General features: G+C 39.1%; 1 protein-coding gene across 1 annotated transcript; it reads right to left on the bottom strand.

Annotated features, from left to right (window-relative positions):
* Window positions 1-10,259: 10,259 nt before the first annotated feature.
* Window positions 10,260-11,603, bottom strand: LOC130986895 (protein DOG1-like 4). Its single transcript, XM_057910434.1, has 2 exons — window positions 10,937-11,603; window positions 10,260-10,709 (listed from the first exon to the last, which is right to left on the bottom strand). Exons 1-2 carry the CDS (start codon window positions 11,477-11,479, stop codon window positions 10,479-10,481), a joined length of 774 nt encoding a protein of 257 aa, XP_057766417.1. The 5' UTR covers window positions 11,480-11,603; the 3' UTR covers window positions 10,260-10,478.
* Window positions 11,604-19,436: the final 7,833 nt, after the last annotated feature.

The raw sequence follows: 19,436 nt of genomic DNA, 5'->3' as shown, positions 1-19,436 counted from the left end.
TGCCCCCCGCTGCCGGTGGGGCGATTGGCCAGCAGAGTGGTGCGACATTTCTATCTCCACGACATCCCTGCTAATAAACGAAGTCATATCGCTAGAATCAAGGTAATGACAATTTATATGTCTACTAACACATGATTTTACCTATAGTTGTGCGTGGGTACAGGGAAAACAGGTCGTTGGCTGCCAAAGCCGAGTTATTTTCAGTAAATTGTTTGCAGGGGAATGGCTCTCGGTGATTGAGGGCATTGAGGTTAGCCAATACCCCCAGATCATAGTCAGAGGGGGTTCCTTGGGAGGCTGGTTGATATTGAATACGGAATTCATGCTATTCTAGCTCCTGGGCACCATACTGGCGCCAAGTGCCAGTGGCAGTTACTACATAGCAATAGTAAGGCAGGAAACCTTTGTCATAAGAATTTAAAGAATTAAGGAATGTGGCAGGGTACTTCTTGCGGGCAGTAAAACTGTACAAAGGGCTGCCCTGCATTCTTAAGGATTGGGTTTGAATAAATAATTTCTTGGTGTCTTCGACACCGTGGGCTTTACACAAAATATGAAAACAATATAATCTCCGAATGGCGGAGGGAGTTACTTGGTAGAAGGGAATGCGGAAGTGGTTACAAACTTCCACTAGGAGTGAAAGAGGGGGAAGCCTTAAGCCGATGTTTATCTGGGCTCGCCAAATGGCCACCTTGTTCATGTTCATTTTATGGAAAGGCTCTAGGGATTTGGATTGGGGTTCAAACCTTAGGCTTTCAGGACGTCTGCACTTATCGAACATTTTATGCATATCCGCGACACCCAGTCGGGATGCGGGAATGGGCTTGGGCATCTTAGGGGAAGTAGGGGGAAGTTCGGAAGGAGTCGGAGGGTCTGAAGGATTCTGTGGAGGGGGTGAAGAATACGGAGAAGCCTGAGGAGAGGGAGAGGGGAAGGGGAGAAAGCAAGCTGAGCGCCGGAAGTGGAAGCCATGGACGGAATTTGTTTTTTAGGGTTATTCACGCTCAATCAGAGCACCAACAAACTTAACAAGACTAATCTACACCAATAAAAGTACCAGGGGAGGGAGATACGTGATTTACCTAGGTAAATGTTCTTTAAAATCGGCGGAAGGGACTGGAGGGGAAGGGTCGCGAGGCACACGCCGAAGTCGAAGATGGAGGATCGCCGGAAATCGGGAGAGCAGTCGAAAGGGTTTGGGGAGAAAAATGAAGAAGATGGAAATAAAAAATTTGAACCACCTAAGTATAACCTACGCGGGCGACAATAACATAGTGGGATGAATGACGCATGGCATTAGGGAGAGGATCGACGGTCAATGATTTATACGGATAAACGGAAAGGCGGAGGGGTTGAAAAGATGACCTCGAGATACGGGAAAGTACACTGCAAAAGGAGCGAGCATTTAATGCGGATGACGTCAGCTACGCGGGCGAATACTCTGACTAGTTGCTTCGTGGGCAACTAGCCAGACCAAAGGGGGGAGTAGCTGATGAGGAGTAATATATGTGGAGCAGAGGAATGAACTCAAGCAGAGAAATCATTGGGGTCAGAGGAATGGTTCTCGCCAGAGAAATGGTCGTCGCTAGAGGAACGGTCCTCGCCAGAGGAATGGCCTTTGCCAGAGGAACGGTCCTCGCCAGAGAAATCATTAAAGACAGAAGGTTGATTTGCCCACGCGCCAAAGCAGAGGAATCGTCCGCCTGTGAGCAAATTTACTATTGTGCCCTCGACCACGCGGGGAGCATGTTTTTGGAGATGAGGTTACTTTTTTATCCCTAGCATATAATCTATAAATACTCATGCACTCGTATCTTGTAAACACACTATCTATCTCAATACTACAGAAATTCCACTCGTGTTCTCAGCAATTCAGCTATTTTCTCTCAACTCTTACACTCCAATACTAGGTAAAACTTACAATCCAATAATAATTCACCGATTAAACTTCCACCCGTTCATTTACGATTCACCAGACCGGATTCAGATAGAATTCGGATTTGCGTGCGGGTTAGGCACATATGACACTATTAGTGCCATATGTGCCAACCGAAAAAAAAAATTAAGTATATGGCACTGATGACACTAATATGACCATAAGTAACATTCATGCAACAATACATAAGAGAGTATATGACACTAATGACACTAATATGACCATAAGTACCATTCGTGCAGCACACTAAATGAAAAATCTAAACCCTAAATGGAGAATCTAAACCATAAATAGATAATCTAAATCATAAATGGATAATCTAAACCCTACGGGGAAGTGTTCAAAATGGTCATCTGTATTCATCTAAATAATATCAGCACACAAGTATATAGTACTAATGGTACTAATATAGCTATAAGTACCATTCGTGTAGCACTACATAAGACAGAGTATATGGTACTAATGGTACTAATAGTGCCATATGTGCCTAACCCGCGCGCAAACCCGAATTCGACGCGAATCCGGTCCGCCCTATTTGAGGGCAAAACAGTCCTAAAACATAAAAAATGACCAGAATTTGTGTTTTTTCAACTAGTGGCCAAATATTGTGTTTCCTTCTTTGAAATGGTCATGCGAGTATATTGTTCCACTTATAAATATATATTAATGAAGATAAAAATATACATTCCCTAAAAACCGAAAGATCAAAGCGAATCTAACCGAATTTCCCGATAGCAGCGCTTTTGACCTAATGGCAGTTCTGATTCTACGGATCTGCCCTTATCCAAAAGAGTCCCATATACTCAAAATGGAGCAAGATAAGGGCAAATAAATGGATAAACACGAAAAACTAGTGTCCAATTATAAGTCCAAAAGAAGTCTTTTTCCTACTAGAATTCTTAGAATTGTAGCCTATAAATACATGCAAAACCTTATCGTAAAATTATCATTCACAAATTCTCGATTAATCATAAGCCTTGTGCAATATTCAATACCAAGTTCTCTATATTTTCACACTATTCTCGTGTTCTTTTAGCTTTCCGTTAAAGGCAATATTTTTGGGCACAAAAATTTGTAATAATCATAATTAAACTAAGTTACTTCTATATTATTTAACTAATTAACTATGAGATAAAAATAATTATAAGTTTATAACCTATAAATAGAATTTTAAAAAATAAACACATTGAGTAAATATAAAATAAATTACATCTATGTGATTTAACTAAATGACTTTTACATGAAAAAAATATACTAATAATTTCGGTATACCGTAAAATATTGTATATTGAATTTTGGTACAGTATATCGCATTATTGGTACAACATCGACATGAAAAAATTCATACCAATTTTTGGTACATCAAAGAATTTGGTACGACAACAGTATGAAAAATTTCATACCGTAAATTACGGTACGTTATACGGTTACGACAAAAAAAATCGGCGTATCGTATCGATCCATCCCTAAGGATAACCGACCTGACCAGGTTCAACACCCCTACCCAAACCACCTCTTTCCTCTCCACATCAATTTCTCGACCCAACCAAGTTTGACACCCCTACCCCAAACCACCTCTTTCCTCTCCACATCAATTTCTCGACCCGACCAAGTTTGACACCCCTACCCCCAAACCACCTCTTTCCTCACAAGATCAATTTCTATTAAATTCAGTATCATTATTAAATCATATTTCTTTTCTTGCAACATCGATTTCAGTTTAATCAATTATTTGGCGCTAAAACTAAGATCACTTTCAGAATCCCCTTAACTAAAATTACAATCGCAATTTCATTGAGCGAAGATACAACACTAGCTCCCCAAACCATTTCTTTTTCTTAATTAATCTGCTTTAATTCCAAATCGAACATCCAATTTTCAAAATTGAAAAATTGAAGGACAGCCCAGACGCGATCTTAAATTTTCACACATAGCTTCACTTCGTCACATAATCTGTGGAAAAAATTAAGGAATAATTGCGTGTAATATCACAAACTTTGAAGAAAATCCATTCTCCCTACAAGCTTTAAAAAATCCACAAATTATCAAATACTTTCAAGACTGTTCAAACTCCCCATGTCAATTTTTATGATAATTACAAATCTACCTTGCATTTATACAAATTATAGAAAGAAACCCCCACATATGTTTAATCTTTGTTTTTAAAAGAACCCCAACATGATATCATTTAAGGCAAAATTACTCTTAATTATAAAGCAATTTTAAAATAAAAAATAGGGCCCAACATTCTTCCGTATCACTTCAAAATTAATCTAAACATAAACCAACTTTATACCTTTAGTCGAATGGTCTTCTTCAGGAGTCAGTTCCTGTTGCATTTTATGGACCGTCTACCTCCAAGGCTCCGTCCAACCATGCGCTCACAAGAGATGGTTGCAACCTTCCTCCTTCACTAAGTTCCGACGTATAATATTTTATTGAAAAATGAAAGAATATTTTTTACTAAACCGGATAGTTGGGCAAAAACAAAGCATTTAAAGAGGAATTATAAAATATTTAATTTATTTCATAAAATCTCCCTGAGAGAGGACACAAACTTGTTTAGCTACTCATTAGTAGCTAAGATTTGTGTACATAGAATAAAAGAACTAAAACTAAAAAAAAAAAACTTTGAAAACAGAAATTTAAAAAAAAATTACAAAGATAAATTCTAGAGAGAGAGTGTGTTGTGTGAAAATGTGTGAAGTTTTCGGATGCCATCTTCTCTCCAGAGCTTGGGTTTTTATGGAGGTTTGATGCCCTCTATAAGTCTTGGTGGTTGGCCTCGGATATATTCCTTTCCATCGAGGCCAGCTCATGGATTGTGACTGCCACATTCCTTTGTCGGTCATGATTGCCGACACCAGCTAGTGTCTTCACGTGGAGCTGAACCTTCCTTTTATCTTTTTGTGATAATTGTTGGTGTGGACCAGCTGCTTTTCCCTCCACTCAACTTTGTCGTATACTTTTGGTGAGTGGTTTTCCTGTTGTTTTACCCCACTTTTGTTGTTTTCTTCAAGTGTGGTGATCCGTCATTTTCTTCCACTCACTCTTGTCGTCTTCTTTTTGGTGAGTGGATCTCCTTTTTCTTTGTCGGGCATCTTACTTTTTTTGTGCCCGTGGTGCTCGTCCACACGGAGTCTTGTGCTCCTCATACTAGTCAGACCATAACTTTTTCTTATCAGCTTTTGGAAGGAAACCCTTGGCAAACTCCGGTTCTTTCTGTGTGGGACATTCCATGCAGACATGATCATTCCAATGGTCAAAGTGAGCCATATTGCAGAACTTGCCGCGAACCTCCTTTCTCCCCGCAATCTTGTTTTGCCAAATTGTTAGCCTTTTTTCCTCAAAGGCTTTTTCGGCAAACCTGGTAGTATTTCCTGTCATGGTGTTTAACAGGAATGATCCCAAATCCGAATTCTGAGAGAATTTGAATTTGAACTTGACTTTGTCCATCTCCGTGAGACAGACCCATAATCCCCATGCTCATCTTGTGAAAATCTGGTCTTTTGTAAATGTGGCGACAATGGAGGGCTGATGATCGGGAGCTTTGATTTGATTCAAAGCTTGATCGTAGGGCCTTCAAAGCTTTATAAAATGGAAAGCTTCGTGGCTGCCCTTTCCAGCAGGTTCTGGTGCTGCGCTAAAGAAGTATAGCTCCAAAACATCCCCCCGTTTTAGGGACTCGTTGTTCTCCTAAGCGGAAAAGACCGTTTCTTGGATCCTCTTTGGCAGACTATTGATTTCGTTGAACGCTGGGGACATAGTATAAACTGAGGCTAGTGCCCCAAATTCATACCATTCCTTGACTTCTTGTGGATTGGCTCCGATGGTCATCCACACCCGAGGATATTTTCCTCCAGCATCAACCTGGCTGGTTCCTGGATTAATACCCCTTCTTATATTAAGTTTCTCTCACCTGGACTGGTAAACTTGCCAAATCGAAGATACTTCTAAAATGTTAGTATCAACCTTAGATTTGTCCGTCATTGGCCTAAGGCTGAAATCTCCCTCTTTTTCTCTAGAGGTGCTGGGTTGACATGATAATTCAGGGTGTGAACCCTTAACATCATTTTTCTCTTGAGTCTCCGGCTTGGAGGCCATAACCTCAGAGCTCGTGCTAGGGGTACTCGAGTCCCCTACTACAAGTAATCCGTCATGTACGGTAATGCATGCTTTAATCAGGGGTTCCCTAATTCCGCGCAGGAGCGGTCCTTGAGTTGCTTTATGAAGATTTATCATCTTCTTAAGACATTCTCGTATGCGGTCAAACACTTTGGCTTCATCAACCGACTGTATCCTTCCAGCTTGTTTGGCATGGAGTACACACTCTTGCCATTCCTGTTGTAGCATCTCCATGTTTTCCTGAAGGGTTTATAATGATGGCGTCAATCTCAGTTGGCTCCATCCCTTGTTATGAAATCAGCAAGAACATTTTCATCGGATTTCAAAATGCCAATATCAAAATCATAATATTGACATTCAGCTTGCCATCTTAGTAATCTAGCCTTTTCAGGTTTAGATTCAATTTTCTTGGTTAAGAAAGCCTTAACGTTAGTGTTATCGACTTTCAAGATAAATTTCTTAGCAAGTAGAAATAACGGCCATTTTTTGAACGCCTTTCTAACTACATAAATTTCTTTCTCGTTGATGTGCCAACGCACAGCTTCACTGTCGGATAAGAGGCCACTACAATATCTGCACGGTTCCTCTCCATAAGAGGTGATTTTAGTAAGCACGACCGCCCACCAGAAATCACTCGCCATCTGTGTAAAGGACTAGATCGTCCTCATCTTATGGTATTGAAAGCTTTGGGAGATTATTGCAAATCTCTTTCAGTTTTTTAATACCCTCACGATGTTTCTCCTTCCAGATGAATGGAACATCCTTCTTTAGTAAAGGACTAAAGATCTTCCTGTATTCTGCAAGGTTCTTAATGAACATCCCTGCAAAGTTGACAACTCCAAGAAAGCTTTGAAGCTGCTTCTTCTCCTTGAGATCTTCTGGAAAATTCTGGACCTTGTCTACAATATGTTCCTGCAGAATTATCATTGTCTCATCTATCTCAATACCCAAAAAATCCATCTTTTGGGTTGCCACGACTGCCTTCTTTTCAGACAGCACCAATCCTTCCTGCTAGCAAACATCTGTAAATATCTCCAGATGCCTGACATGTTCATGAATGTTATTTGATGTAATAAGGATATCATCAATATAAAAAAACATGAATGAAGAATAATCTTTAAAAAGATTATCCATCTTCCTTTGGAATATCTGAGGCGCATTGGCTAGCCCTACTGGCATGACATTCCAGACATAATGTCACTGTGGAGTTGAGAAGACTGTGAACTTCTTACTCATTTCCTCTATGAGAACCTGGTAAAACACCGATTTTGCAATCGAATTTTGAGAAGACCTTTGCACTTCTGATGTAGTTGATAAGGTGTTCTCTGCTTGGGATGAAATAACCATCAAACTCAAGAATGTCATTAATTCTTTTGTAATTAATAACTAATCTTGGTTTTCCTCTTTTGATCTCCCCGTGATTTCTCACTAGAAATCCAGGACTACTGTATTACGAGTTCCTTGGTTCGATCAACCGCAAATCAAGATGCTCATTGATTATGCTCCTCATATCCTGCTGATCTTGAGTATTCATCAGGATTAGTCTAAACCGCACAAACTCATGCTCCTTTCCAGTTTTAACCTTCAAGGTAGCTTTGAGCTGGTTCTTGTCCCACCATGCCAAATGATCCTCATGATAACATTTTTGGATTCTCCTTTTGACATCAGCTGTGGACACATGTTCTTCTTCCCCAATATCTTTGTGTGATATTAAGCAGACTTTGAGGAATTGAGTTTTTTCCTCGGAGAGATATGGAAATCCCTCAGCTCTGCATTTGAGCAGAACATCTCTGAACCTCCGTTGATCCTTCATTTGTGGTCGCCGGAGTCTGCCTTCATCACCACGCTTGCTGCGAAAGTTGACTGGCATAGCGCGATTAAATTATACATGACTCTATGGACGAAGAACCATAATGCTGCTCTATGGAACCTCTCACCATTTCTTGTGCAAGTCTTCTAGCCTTGTAAAGCCTATCTTTGGCTACCCTCACCTTGAACATCTCTAGAATATTTGCCCCAAGATCTTTCACCCCTAAATTGTACCTGACTCTATAGACATTGAGGTTCCCTTTTGCAACCCACTTTGAGCTTAACAATTTATTACTCATTGCCTTAGCACAGTTATGGTCACCCGCATAACTTTTTATAAAGAAGTTACCATTACCCTGCAGAGCACTTGCAAACACTTTCCAAGGGCAAGGAGGAGTACACTTTGCTAAAAGTTTCTTCTTAGAAACAGCCCTAAACCGAATGTACCTACCATTTTTAATTGCCCAAGTGGTTAAAGCCTCTCTACACTGAAAACCATCCTGAAAGTGCATACCTATGACAAGTTCAAGTTTGCTATGGTCACACTTCGGATCATAAATGACTTTTTTTTTCTCAATCGTGGTTCAAAATCAGAATCACTCTCCTCAGACACAAATTCATGGGTTTCATTTTCATAATCAAACACATAGGTGTGCTCTACATCGGCTTCAAACCCATCATTCTCACTCATGAAATTAAAAACATTATCAACTTTTTTTAATTTCTTACTGAATTCAATATTTTCTTCATCAGAAGTGTAGTCTAAATCATCAAGACTAACTTCTGACAAATCATTTTCACTAGGTTGGTATTCTTCCTCACTACTGTCACCCCAACAATCCATGTTTATTACATCTTCAATTTCAGAGAATGTTGCATTGCCTAAAGGACCCCAGTCATGTACATCTCGAGGAATATTAGATTCCTCATCTATGTCATTCCTACCCTTGTCTTGCAAACCCTCAGATTGACCCTCAACCCCACATTGCCCCTCACTGCCATAACCCTCAGTCTGACTACCCTCACCATCACTTGGCTCACCATCACAGTCACTCTCACTACCCTCAGCATCGCCCAAGTTCCCCTCAACATCACCATCCGTAGCCTCAACATCATTACCCTTAACAGCCACCCTTTCCTTTGGTTGTTGTTTGTGATTTGTAACTTTTGTAGCTTTAACCCCACCCTCGACACATATTGTAATTATCAAATTCTTACCCATTGCTGTTAACATATTCATGACACAACTATCATCTACGATTACTATATGTCTTTGAGTGGTAGGGATTCGATAATAAAGGTTTTCCCACGACACATACCCTATTTCTTTGACATAATCAACGAGATCAAAATAACCAAAACGATCAGAGTCTAACCCTATTTTCGTCAGAAACCCCCTCTCCCATATAGTGTTGCTTTGCTTCTTTGTTTATGAAGCGACCACTATGACATATGTGCAAACCAAATTCAAAACTGCACGCGATTCACACAGAAAAAAAAATTACGGACATGCACTTTCAAAGGAAATCAGTAAACCCTAGCTACAATATTAATTCGAAGGCGACAACACTTACAAAGCATACCATAAATATTGTATTCAAGACTGCGACAATTCATTCTAAATAATACAACTTGTATTGCGAATAAGCGACAAAGCAAACCACAAAAGTATTAAAGAATCAAACAAGGAGTACATTTTCACCATTTTTAAGACCTTGGGACCACTTGGTCACAAGTCTACTGACTTGTGCTTCGCAATGGCAATAAACAAATTAAACACCTGCGAAACCCTTTCTGTTGCAACAAAACAAACCTTTAATTTTGCTATGAAATTGAAGAACAACCTTTGTCAATACTCTGGGAATCGAAAGATTAAGACAAATGAAAAGGTGAAAATGAAAAAATGGAAGTGAAAAGTTGGAAACGAAGAGAGGAAGAGAATCGAAGGGAGGGTTTGGCGCGCCTTTTCTTGTGCAGAAACGACGTCGTCTCAACTTCCAAACAGTTGGACGCCACCTATACGCCACCTGGCCGCCAGTTTGCTTAAATGTAGACACGTATGCAGAATTCCTATTTTGCCCTTGCCTGAATTTGAACGGAAAACCTAAATCAGATTAAATTGTAAGATTAGTATTTTGTAGTACAGACATTGAAGTATAGTACCCAAACCAAAATTTGGGTATAGCTAAATAATTTAGCCGCCATTAACCATAGATTAAATCTGTAAATTTTACGCATGTGTTAGAGTGCAATTGTGTAATTTTTCCCGAATTATAGCTACACGAACTGATACTTTCATGGATTACAATTCAGAATTTCGATCAATTGATCATCGAGACAAGTCAAAATCATCTCACGATTATCATAAGAAATATCATATATATGAAAATTTAATAAAATTCGTATAATATATTGAAATGAGATCGGAAAGACAAAGAAGCTGATTGGCAGGGAAAATAACCAGCAACAGCTGCCAAAAAGTTTCATGGAGCAACTGTTGAATTGGTGAACGCCCGCCTTATTAATTCCACAATTTTCTACGATGTAATTAAACGACTAATTTAGTAGATTGATATAGATATGCGTGCATTATTTTATTGTAATTAAACTAATTATGGTTGCGCTGCCGATCTTGCTGAATACCCCAAGCACGAATCCCGAACTGGAGGTCTGCGGCGGCCACCAAGAACTCCGCCGCCTGCTGCAGCGTCAGCAGCTCCACCAAGCTTTTGATAGTCTTCATCCGCAGCTCGTCCGCCTTCTCCAAAATCGCCGCCAGTTTCTCCATCTTCACGTCGACACCGGCGTATCTGATCCCAACAATCTCAGTCGCCTCATCCTGCAAAACAAATTATATATTCATCTTAGAAAACCCAAAAACTTTATCCCAACAATATAGTTGCCTCCAACTCAAATATGTATATATTAACTTTAATTAAATAGAGATTGATAAACCCTAATTCATCCCCTTAATTATAATTGATAAACAAATAAACTTAATAGAATTAAATTAAGATTAAGATTAAGATGCATTGGTAATTAGTAAAAATTAAGTAAACGGCGTGCCTGCCAGTCGCAGAGTTGATCTGTGATGTCGTTCTCGCGTTGGACGGTCTGGATCTGGAGCTCACTAACGCGGCGGAACTGGGCGGGGGAGAGGTCGCCGAGGTCGCCGGTGTGGTAACCGCGAAGGATGTCGATGACGTGGGACTCAAAGAGGATGCTGGACTCGGTGTAGACGAGGTGGAAGGCGGTGGTGGGGCGCCACCCGCCGATCCAGTGGAGGGAGCGCTCGAGAGTGGAGGTCCAGGGCGCCGAGAAGAAGCCCAGCACGTCGCTCTTGGCGCCCACCGCCTTGGACCGGTAGTACTCCGCGTAGTGGGAGATGGCCTTCTGAACCAGCTGCCGGAGCTGCTGCCGCTGCTCCTCGGTGGTGGGGGGCACGGGGGCTTGCCGGAGCTGCTGCACAAGCTGCCGGAGCTGCTCCAACCACGTATCGTAGAAGCGCTGGAAGGAGGATGACATGGTACGCTTGTGGTTGTGAAACTCGGGCGTCGGCGTGGGGGTTATGTTTAATGATGGGAGGAGGGCACGTTGCATGAAATTCATGCCGCGTGGTTCAATTACACTATTTGCCGTTCTTTCTTTGACACCTAACCTTCTTGCCTCCCACACCTTCAACTGCAAATCTTAATATATGCTCACATCACTAATCTTCTCTTTCCAAATTAACCCCGCCCCTTTTTATGTCATCTATTCTTGGCGAGTCAGGGGATGTTTTAGGACATTAACTTAGATTGATTTGAAAATTAAGACAATATCTTTCGGATTTGTAAAAATAGGACACTAATTATTTTTTAGAGTAAAATAGGACACTAATTAATAAGCGTCGTAAAAATAGGACATTTCTCAGCCGATAATTGGCTAAAAAATGTCCTGCGGATGCAACACTTATTAATTAGTGTCCTGTTTTACTCTAAAAAAAAATTAGTGTCCTATTTTTACAAGTTCGAAAGTTATTGTCCTAATTTCCAAATCAATCTAAGTTACTGTCCTAAAAAACCCTCGAACTCTATTCTTGGCCGATTCTATAATCAATAGGCCCAGGTTTTTATGCTTTTGAATTTATCAAATTAGATTCTCGATTTAGGAAAATCAATGCGGAGTTCTTGAATCATCAATTATATTCAATGGATTTTTCGTCCGATTCAATCCATATCATTTTAGTTCTGGATTCTAAGAAGTGAGTGGTATGATGTCAATGTCATATAGGTGAAAATGAAATTGTGATTCCTATCTTGATTTTATTTCTTTATTTGATATATTTCTTTGTAGGAATCATTCCAACATCTATCAGAATCACCATTCCTTTCCACCTATATATTATGGTACTATCCATTCAATTATATTCTTAATCCTTCTAAATTTAAATTTTTAACATATACATTTTCTGAAACATGTATATATGAAATACTCCCTCCGTCCGCCAAAAGTATTCCACAATTACTATATTTGGCGTCCGCAAAAAGTATTCCACTTTCCTTTTTAAGCCATGGTCCCACCATCCACCTTTATATTTTATCTTTACAAACACTCTTTATTTACAAAAAACCCACCCCAAATTCAATCTCAACCACACATCTCATAAAGTGGTGGGGCCCTTTCTCCACTACATCAACATCATCACACATTTTATTAAACTCCGTGCCCGGCCAAAGTGGAATACTTTTGGCGGACGGAGGGAGTATATATTATTATTATTATTATTGTTATTATTATTATTATTATTATTATTATTATTATTATTATTATTATTATTATAATAATACTCCCTCCGTCCACGAAATGAGTACCCATATTTCCTTTTTCGTCCGTCCACGAAATGAGTACCCATTTTCCTTTTTGGCAAGTGTACCCCACACATCTATTTAATTAATACACTCAAAAAGTGGGACCCTTAAACTATTTACATTACACTCCATACATTTCTTAAAACCCGTGCCGTCCACAAATGAGTACTCATTTCGTGGACGGAGGGAGTAATAATTTTATATTATTATTCAAAAATTTATATATAAAATTAAACTAACTCCGTCATGCAGCCACTTCACACGACATTTTTGTTGGAAAAGTGAGCTCTTACGCGATAAATCGACATTAATCTTGGCTTGAGCAGTGACCTCTTTATCAAATAACTTGTCCGTATAGCCATCCTGGGAAATCTGCTCTTGACTAAGTAAGAGCTCCTACTGCATTTCCATAACCACCCTATCAACATTGCCAAAAACCGATCGATTCCAGGCTGTAATCTCCTTAATTCCTAAGTCTTTTTAATTTAATCATGACTTTGTAGATGGGACAGGAAGTTGCTGTTGGACCAGACCAGGAGCGCTCGACCATATCACCAAACTTCGGATGATCCATCCACATATTAAGGAACTTTAAAAAATGGTGTCTAGCTTGAGTTGCATGCTGACATGTAAGCAGAATCGGGGAGTGGTCAGAAGTGAGGCGGGGCAAAACCTGCGTATGAAATGGCCTGCCAGTGGTCCACAAAATTCTCCAAGAAAAGCGCTCTATCCAGGATAGATTCCACGTGGGTAGGCATCAAACGTCTGTCAGACTAAATAAAGTGGAGCCTAGTAGTTGGCGATTCAATAAGGCCAGAGTTGTCAATAAAATCGCAAAAATCTGGACAAGCAACATTAATAGGCATGCGCGAACTAATGCGTTCGTGTGCCCCTTTCACGGCGTTGAAATCGCCCATGAAAATCACAACATCTTCTAAAAATCCCATAAGGTCGGTCCAAAGCTGACGCCGAGCCTGGTGCAGACTAGAGCCATGCACAACCACAACCCTAAAATCAAACGCCTGCCAAGTACAATTCAAAATTACAGCTTGGTCAGACGAAAAAACAACTTGAGAATCCATGTTAGGGTGAGCAAAAACTCAAATATTAGAGCACATGTTATCCCGTTGATTTTGATGAACAAGGAGTAAATTCAAAGATTTCCAAAAATTTGAAGAGGTCCGTTTAAAGGCAGACTTTGGCTCAATAATACCCACAAGAACGGGCGCAAAAGAACTGCAATGTTCCTTGATAACTCGTTTGGATTCGACCGTGAGGCCACAAACTTTCCAAGCGAGAATATTCATATCGAATTAAGTATGCTTGGTGGAGCAAGCATCTCTCGCCTCCACTTCCTTCCCCCAGCTTCCCGCAGCCACTTTGCTCATAATCTTAGCACTCGAGGAAGCTCCCTTGTGAATAACAAAATCACGTGGACTATGACCTGATTCCAATGCTGCATTCATGCAGCTGTTAATAAGTTCCTCGGACTTAGAATTGGACGTCGTTTGGTCCGCCTTTCGAAGTCTCATTTTAATGCTATCTTCATGAACCACCTGGTTCTTGCGTTGCACACCGAGGATTCCCGGAGGCCTGCCACGTCTCTTAGCCGCTACGTTCTTCTATGTAATGATCTCAACAACACGTTGAGTCTTGATATTATTCTTCAACACCTGCATATCACGATCAATAGTTTTCTGAACAGAAGCCGCTTCAATAGTTTCGTGCATGGAAATATCATCAACTCTATCCTGAGGTTTGCTCACAGCGTCAACCGAACCAATATCAGTTTCCTTGTGCTTTTTAGGGGTTGTTGGCTTTAAAACTGCTTGAAGGAGATCTGGACCATACTCTTTTTCACCCTCCTCCGAAGCCACATCTGAGATGTGTACATCCTCTCCTACTTCTTGGAGATCGCGAGCCCCTACAGCCTACGCCTCCAGATGATGATTCTCCTCCCCCATATCGTCATTACCATTGTGAGAATCAATTTGCAGCGATGCAAGAACTTCGCATTGATTATTTGAATTGCTCATCTTCATACTTTCCATAAGTGCCCATGTTTTGAGTATCCTGACCATGTCCCTCTTTATCAGAAAGAGGAGCAAGATCAGACTCACGATTTAGCGGCTTCCAAGCAGGAGTTTTCTTGTTCTTGACAACAACAAATCCCTCGTCCACCACAACCTTATCAGCAACCTGTTTTCCTTTGTCATTATTAATCAAATGATTTTGAGACTTCTAACATTTATCATTAGAATGCCCTGTAATTCTATATCCCTAACAATATAGAGGTAAACGTTCATACATAAATTCCACATAAAAAGAAGCGATACTGCAGTCAACGATTATAGACTCCTGGAGCAGAATTTCCAAGTCAAGCTCCACAAGAATGCGAGCATAGTTCCCCATTTCCCCATGAGTCGAAAGACTATCAATACGAATGGGGAACCAAAAGTTCTTCCAATGGCCGAGATAACTTCTGGATGCCAATACTCAACCGACAAGTTATAGATTCGAACCTAAACCTGACACAAGGAGGAGATCTCCTTATATGGGTCAAAATTTTGTATCCAATCTCTGATGCGAAGCAATCCGCTGGATAGCTCCCAAACTGTATGATGTTTAACCAAAGATTTATCCGCCGCAGAGGAGAATTTAAGCGTGTAAAAACCTTTTTCCCATAGGTATAAGAGACCATGGCTCTTGAATCTTCCATAAAGTTTGAAACTCATGTTTCAAATCCTCAGTGGTCCGTGGCTTATCCCCTTTCGCAATAACAGTCTACCAATGATAGCGTGCTTAAAATTCTGAACTTGCTTCTCATAAAAATTCGTAGGGATAGTGAGAGTATATGTATTCCCCCAGTACATTTTGGCTGAAACAAGGTGAAGCGGTGAGCGAAAATATCAGACTTTCTTGGCTGTCTAGGGCAGTAACAACCGCAAACGATGGCTTAAGAACATCGGCAGTTTTAGGGCTAAAGCTAGGGTTAGGGTTCTCCCTCCCTTTCGTGGCGTTACTTTTAGAGCCTTCGCGGCTGTTGGAGTTGTGTAGGACGTCTTCATCGACTATGGAGACTTCTAAATCAGTTTCAGATGAGCCACCGGCGATAGCATGGGTGTTAGGCACAGTTTAGGTAGGCTGCTAACGCTTCCCAAAATTGGGGGTGAAGTTTATAGAAACGAGGGGTAAGTTGAGAGCGGATCTGTCAGTGTTGCCGGCCGGAGATCGAACGGCGGACAGCGTGAACATCGGACGAGAAAGACTAGGGCACAAAGCAAACCCTAGATAATCTCATGACGTGTTCCCCGCTCAGGAAGCTTATGTTTATAAAAGAGGACATTTTTCATATATAACTTAAGGAATAGGGCATTTTAAATTTTCACTCTATATAAAATTAGAGATTCATATATACATAGAGAATGTTATCTTTCGTGAGAAATGAGAATGATTGAATAAGCCAGTATATAATGTTGCATAAGCTGCTCGTAATGGCTGAATAATATTTTTACCTGGGTTCGAATCCTAGATGGAGCGAAAATTCTATCTAATTAATTGAATTTGTTATTCAGTCATTACAAGCAGCTTATGCAACACTATATACTGACTTATTCAACCATTTCATTTCTCACGAAATATAGCATTCTTAGTATAACTTCCTCCTATATATATATATAAGGCCGCTCCAATGAGACCCCCTAATTTTACTGAGATTTAGGGCACGATCTGGTGCGTTTATTTTATCAATCATATCGCTGATATTGTATCTGGATGGAGATTTTTTTTCGCAGGGTTCAAATCTTGGAGGGAGCAGAATATTTTAAATTTTATTATTCATCAGTACATACTGCATTGTTCATCAATATATAGTTCCTTGTTCATCGGTATATATGTCTTATGCATTACCAATTTTTAAAATTTTATTTTTCACCAGTATATACATATTGTTCGTTATATATACGTCTTATTCATTAGTATTATATGTCTTATTCATTGCCCTCATGTTATACGAAAAATAGGGGGTCTCACTAGAGCGCGCCCCTACATATATATAAGAGAAAGTTCAATGGAGAACCATATATATTCAAAGAACATAGCCCAAATCTCATGCGTTGATCTTATCTAATCTAATGGTCACTGTTCGTTCGTTTAATGTTCAACGGTAATTTGTGTTGAATGTATCCAGGGTTCGAATCCCAAAAACCCTAAATGTTCAATAAAATTATTGGTATGTTCAACCCGCATTACTGATATGTTCAATGATTCTCCATTCTCTACCTTATTTGCAGTTCTCTATGAAACTTAACCCTATATATATATATATATATATATATATATATATATATATATAGGCTAAAGTTCAATGAAGAAGGCCTAAATGTAAGAAAGAAGAGAGAAGTAATCTAATCCGTTGATCTTATCTAATCTAACGGACATGATTTATTCACGCCATGTTCAACGGATTTTTTCGTTGAACATATGGGGGGTCGAAACCCAGAACCCCCAAAAATATTGTATATGTTCACGAATGTTCAACGAAAAAATCCGTTGAACATGGCGTGAATAAATCATGTCCGTTAGATTAGATAAGATCAACGGATGAGATTACTTCTCTCTTCTTTCTTACATTTAGGCATTTTTCATTGAACCTAACCCTATATATATATATATATATATATATATATATATATATATATATATAGGGGAAGGCTAAAATAAGAACGCTTCTTAAAATATAAATTAGGAACCATTTTCAGCCCTTAGATCATCAAGATCTACGGTTGATTCATCACCTTGTTGAATAAATTCATGGTCCTGAGTTCGAATCCCAAAGGTAGCAAAAAATTATTTTTCGCAATTCATGCCTTTATACAGTTTATTCATGCGTGTTATACATAAAATTCATGCATTTTTGCTGGTTCGTAATTCTTAAAATAAGGGTGGTTTATTGAATAACCGCCCCCTATATATATATATATATATATATATATATATATATATATATATATATATATATATATATATAGGGAGAGGTTCAAATAAGAACCACTAATAAAATAAGAACAGAGAACCATTTTAAGTCATTCGATCATCAAGATCTATGGTGGATGCATCATCTTGGTGGATGGATACAGATGCTGGGTTCGAATCCTGAAGGGAGCAAAAAATATATTTTTTTTTGATGCATTAAATTTAATAGCGGATGCATTAATTTGTATAGCAGATGCAGTAATTTTATTGGTTCTTATGTTCTCACGATAATTGTGGTTCTCACTATAACCGCACCCTATATATATATATATATATATGTGGAAAAGTTCTATTGAGAATGCCATATGTATTGACAATTGAGAAATAATCTTGGCCCTTTATTTTTGTATATCTAACGGACATAATTATATGTGATTTCACGCTGATTTTTTAATCAAAAGGACATATCCGTAATATTTCAGATTATTCTAACGATTTGGGGCTATAATTAAGTTAGTCTAAATCTTTTTATTTTTGGTAGATGTTAAGCATATTTATGAAATCATTATTTTATTCAGGTTTTTGTTTCTTTATTTCATTCATACGAATACACATATCATCTTTGCTATCTCACTATATGGAAAGTATTTAATATATTTTTTACTTTTACTTGTCGGTCTAATTATTTTTATTTCATTTTATACATTGTTTCACTGTACACATGCAGTGTTTCACCGACGCGTGTAGGCTTGTGATATCATATAAGGTTTTAGGCTTGTGATTTGGCGCATGGATTATTATTTTACATCACATTTCATTATTTATTATTAAACAAATTTGCATTTTATTAACTGGATAATATCCCTTTCCTAAAAAAAAAAAAAGTGGATAATATCCCTAATACTTTAAAGGGTAAAATTGGCTAATATTCATAGAATTTCTAAGATTGTTCATGAAATTAATTGGTTAATGTTCATAGAATTTGTTAGGTCCGGAGGGTCTCGAATAGGTGTATGGGAGGGGGGGGAATACACATATGGGCTATTTTTCTCCTCTAAAACAGAGGGATCTCAAGATAGAGATCAAAACAAAACTTTACAAGCAAACTAAGACACCTGTCAACAGAAAGGAGTTTTGACCAAACAGGGTTGATGACTAATACTGAAAAACTCTTCAGTAAGGAGTTATCAGTTAAGTTACTGGAACTTAACTGATGCACGTAAAGGCTTCAATCGAGTTTGCTAAAACAGAGATGATATCACTCTTCCTGACTATCAGAGAATAGATCAGTCAGACTAATATCATACGCAGCGGAAATAACTTTGTTTCGTACTAGCCTCGGTTGAGCACGTTGTTAGTCTTAGGTTTCTCTTTGCAGTTAATCAGAATTCAGTTTATCAAATGAAAGAACACAAGTAAGAATGTAAAACTGAATGCTGTAAATAACACAGAGACTTTTACGTGGTTCGAAAAACACTTCCTACATCCACGGTCGGTTGATAAGACCAACAATCCACTCCGCAAGTGCTTAACTGGTGCACTGCAAACCGAATCATGTGCTTGTCGGGTGCATACAACCGTACCACTGAAGATTCCACTCTTCAGTACCAACACTTCACTCGCGTTGGATTTCTCACTCCTAGCACGACCTTACACTAGGATCTCACGGAGTCAGAGTACCTTCCTGAACTCCTTTACCACTCAAACACTCGATTCTATCTCTCGAAAGGAGGTTCGAAAAC

The sequence above is a fragment of the Salvia miltiorrhiza genome, chromosome 5 (genome assembly GCF_028751815.1).
Source record: "Salvia miltiorrhiza cultivar Shanhuang (shh) chromosome 5, IMPLAD_Smil_shh, whole genome shotgun sequence".
NCBI classification, from domain to species: Eukaryota; Viridiplantae; Streptophyta; class Magnoliopsida; order Lamiales; family Lamiaceae; genus Salvia; species Salvia miltiorrhiza.
This window is presented reverse-complemented; position numbering and strand designations above follow the sequence as displayed.

Excerpts from the sequence above, each read along its gene's own strand:
- LOC130986895 (XM_057910434.1), bottom strand. The coding sequence starts at position 11,479 with ATGAATTTCATGCAACGTGCCCTCCTCCCATCATTAAACATAACCCCC. Across the intron at positions 10,710-10,936 it reads ATCAACTCTGCGACTGGCAG|GATGAGGCGACTGAGATTGT; the intron begins GCACGCCGTTTA and ends TTTGTTTTGCAG.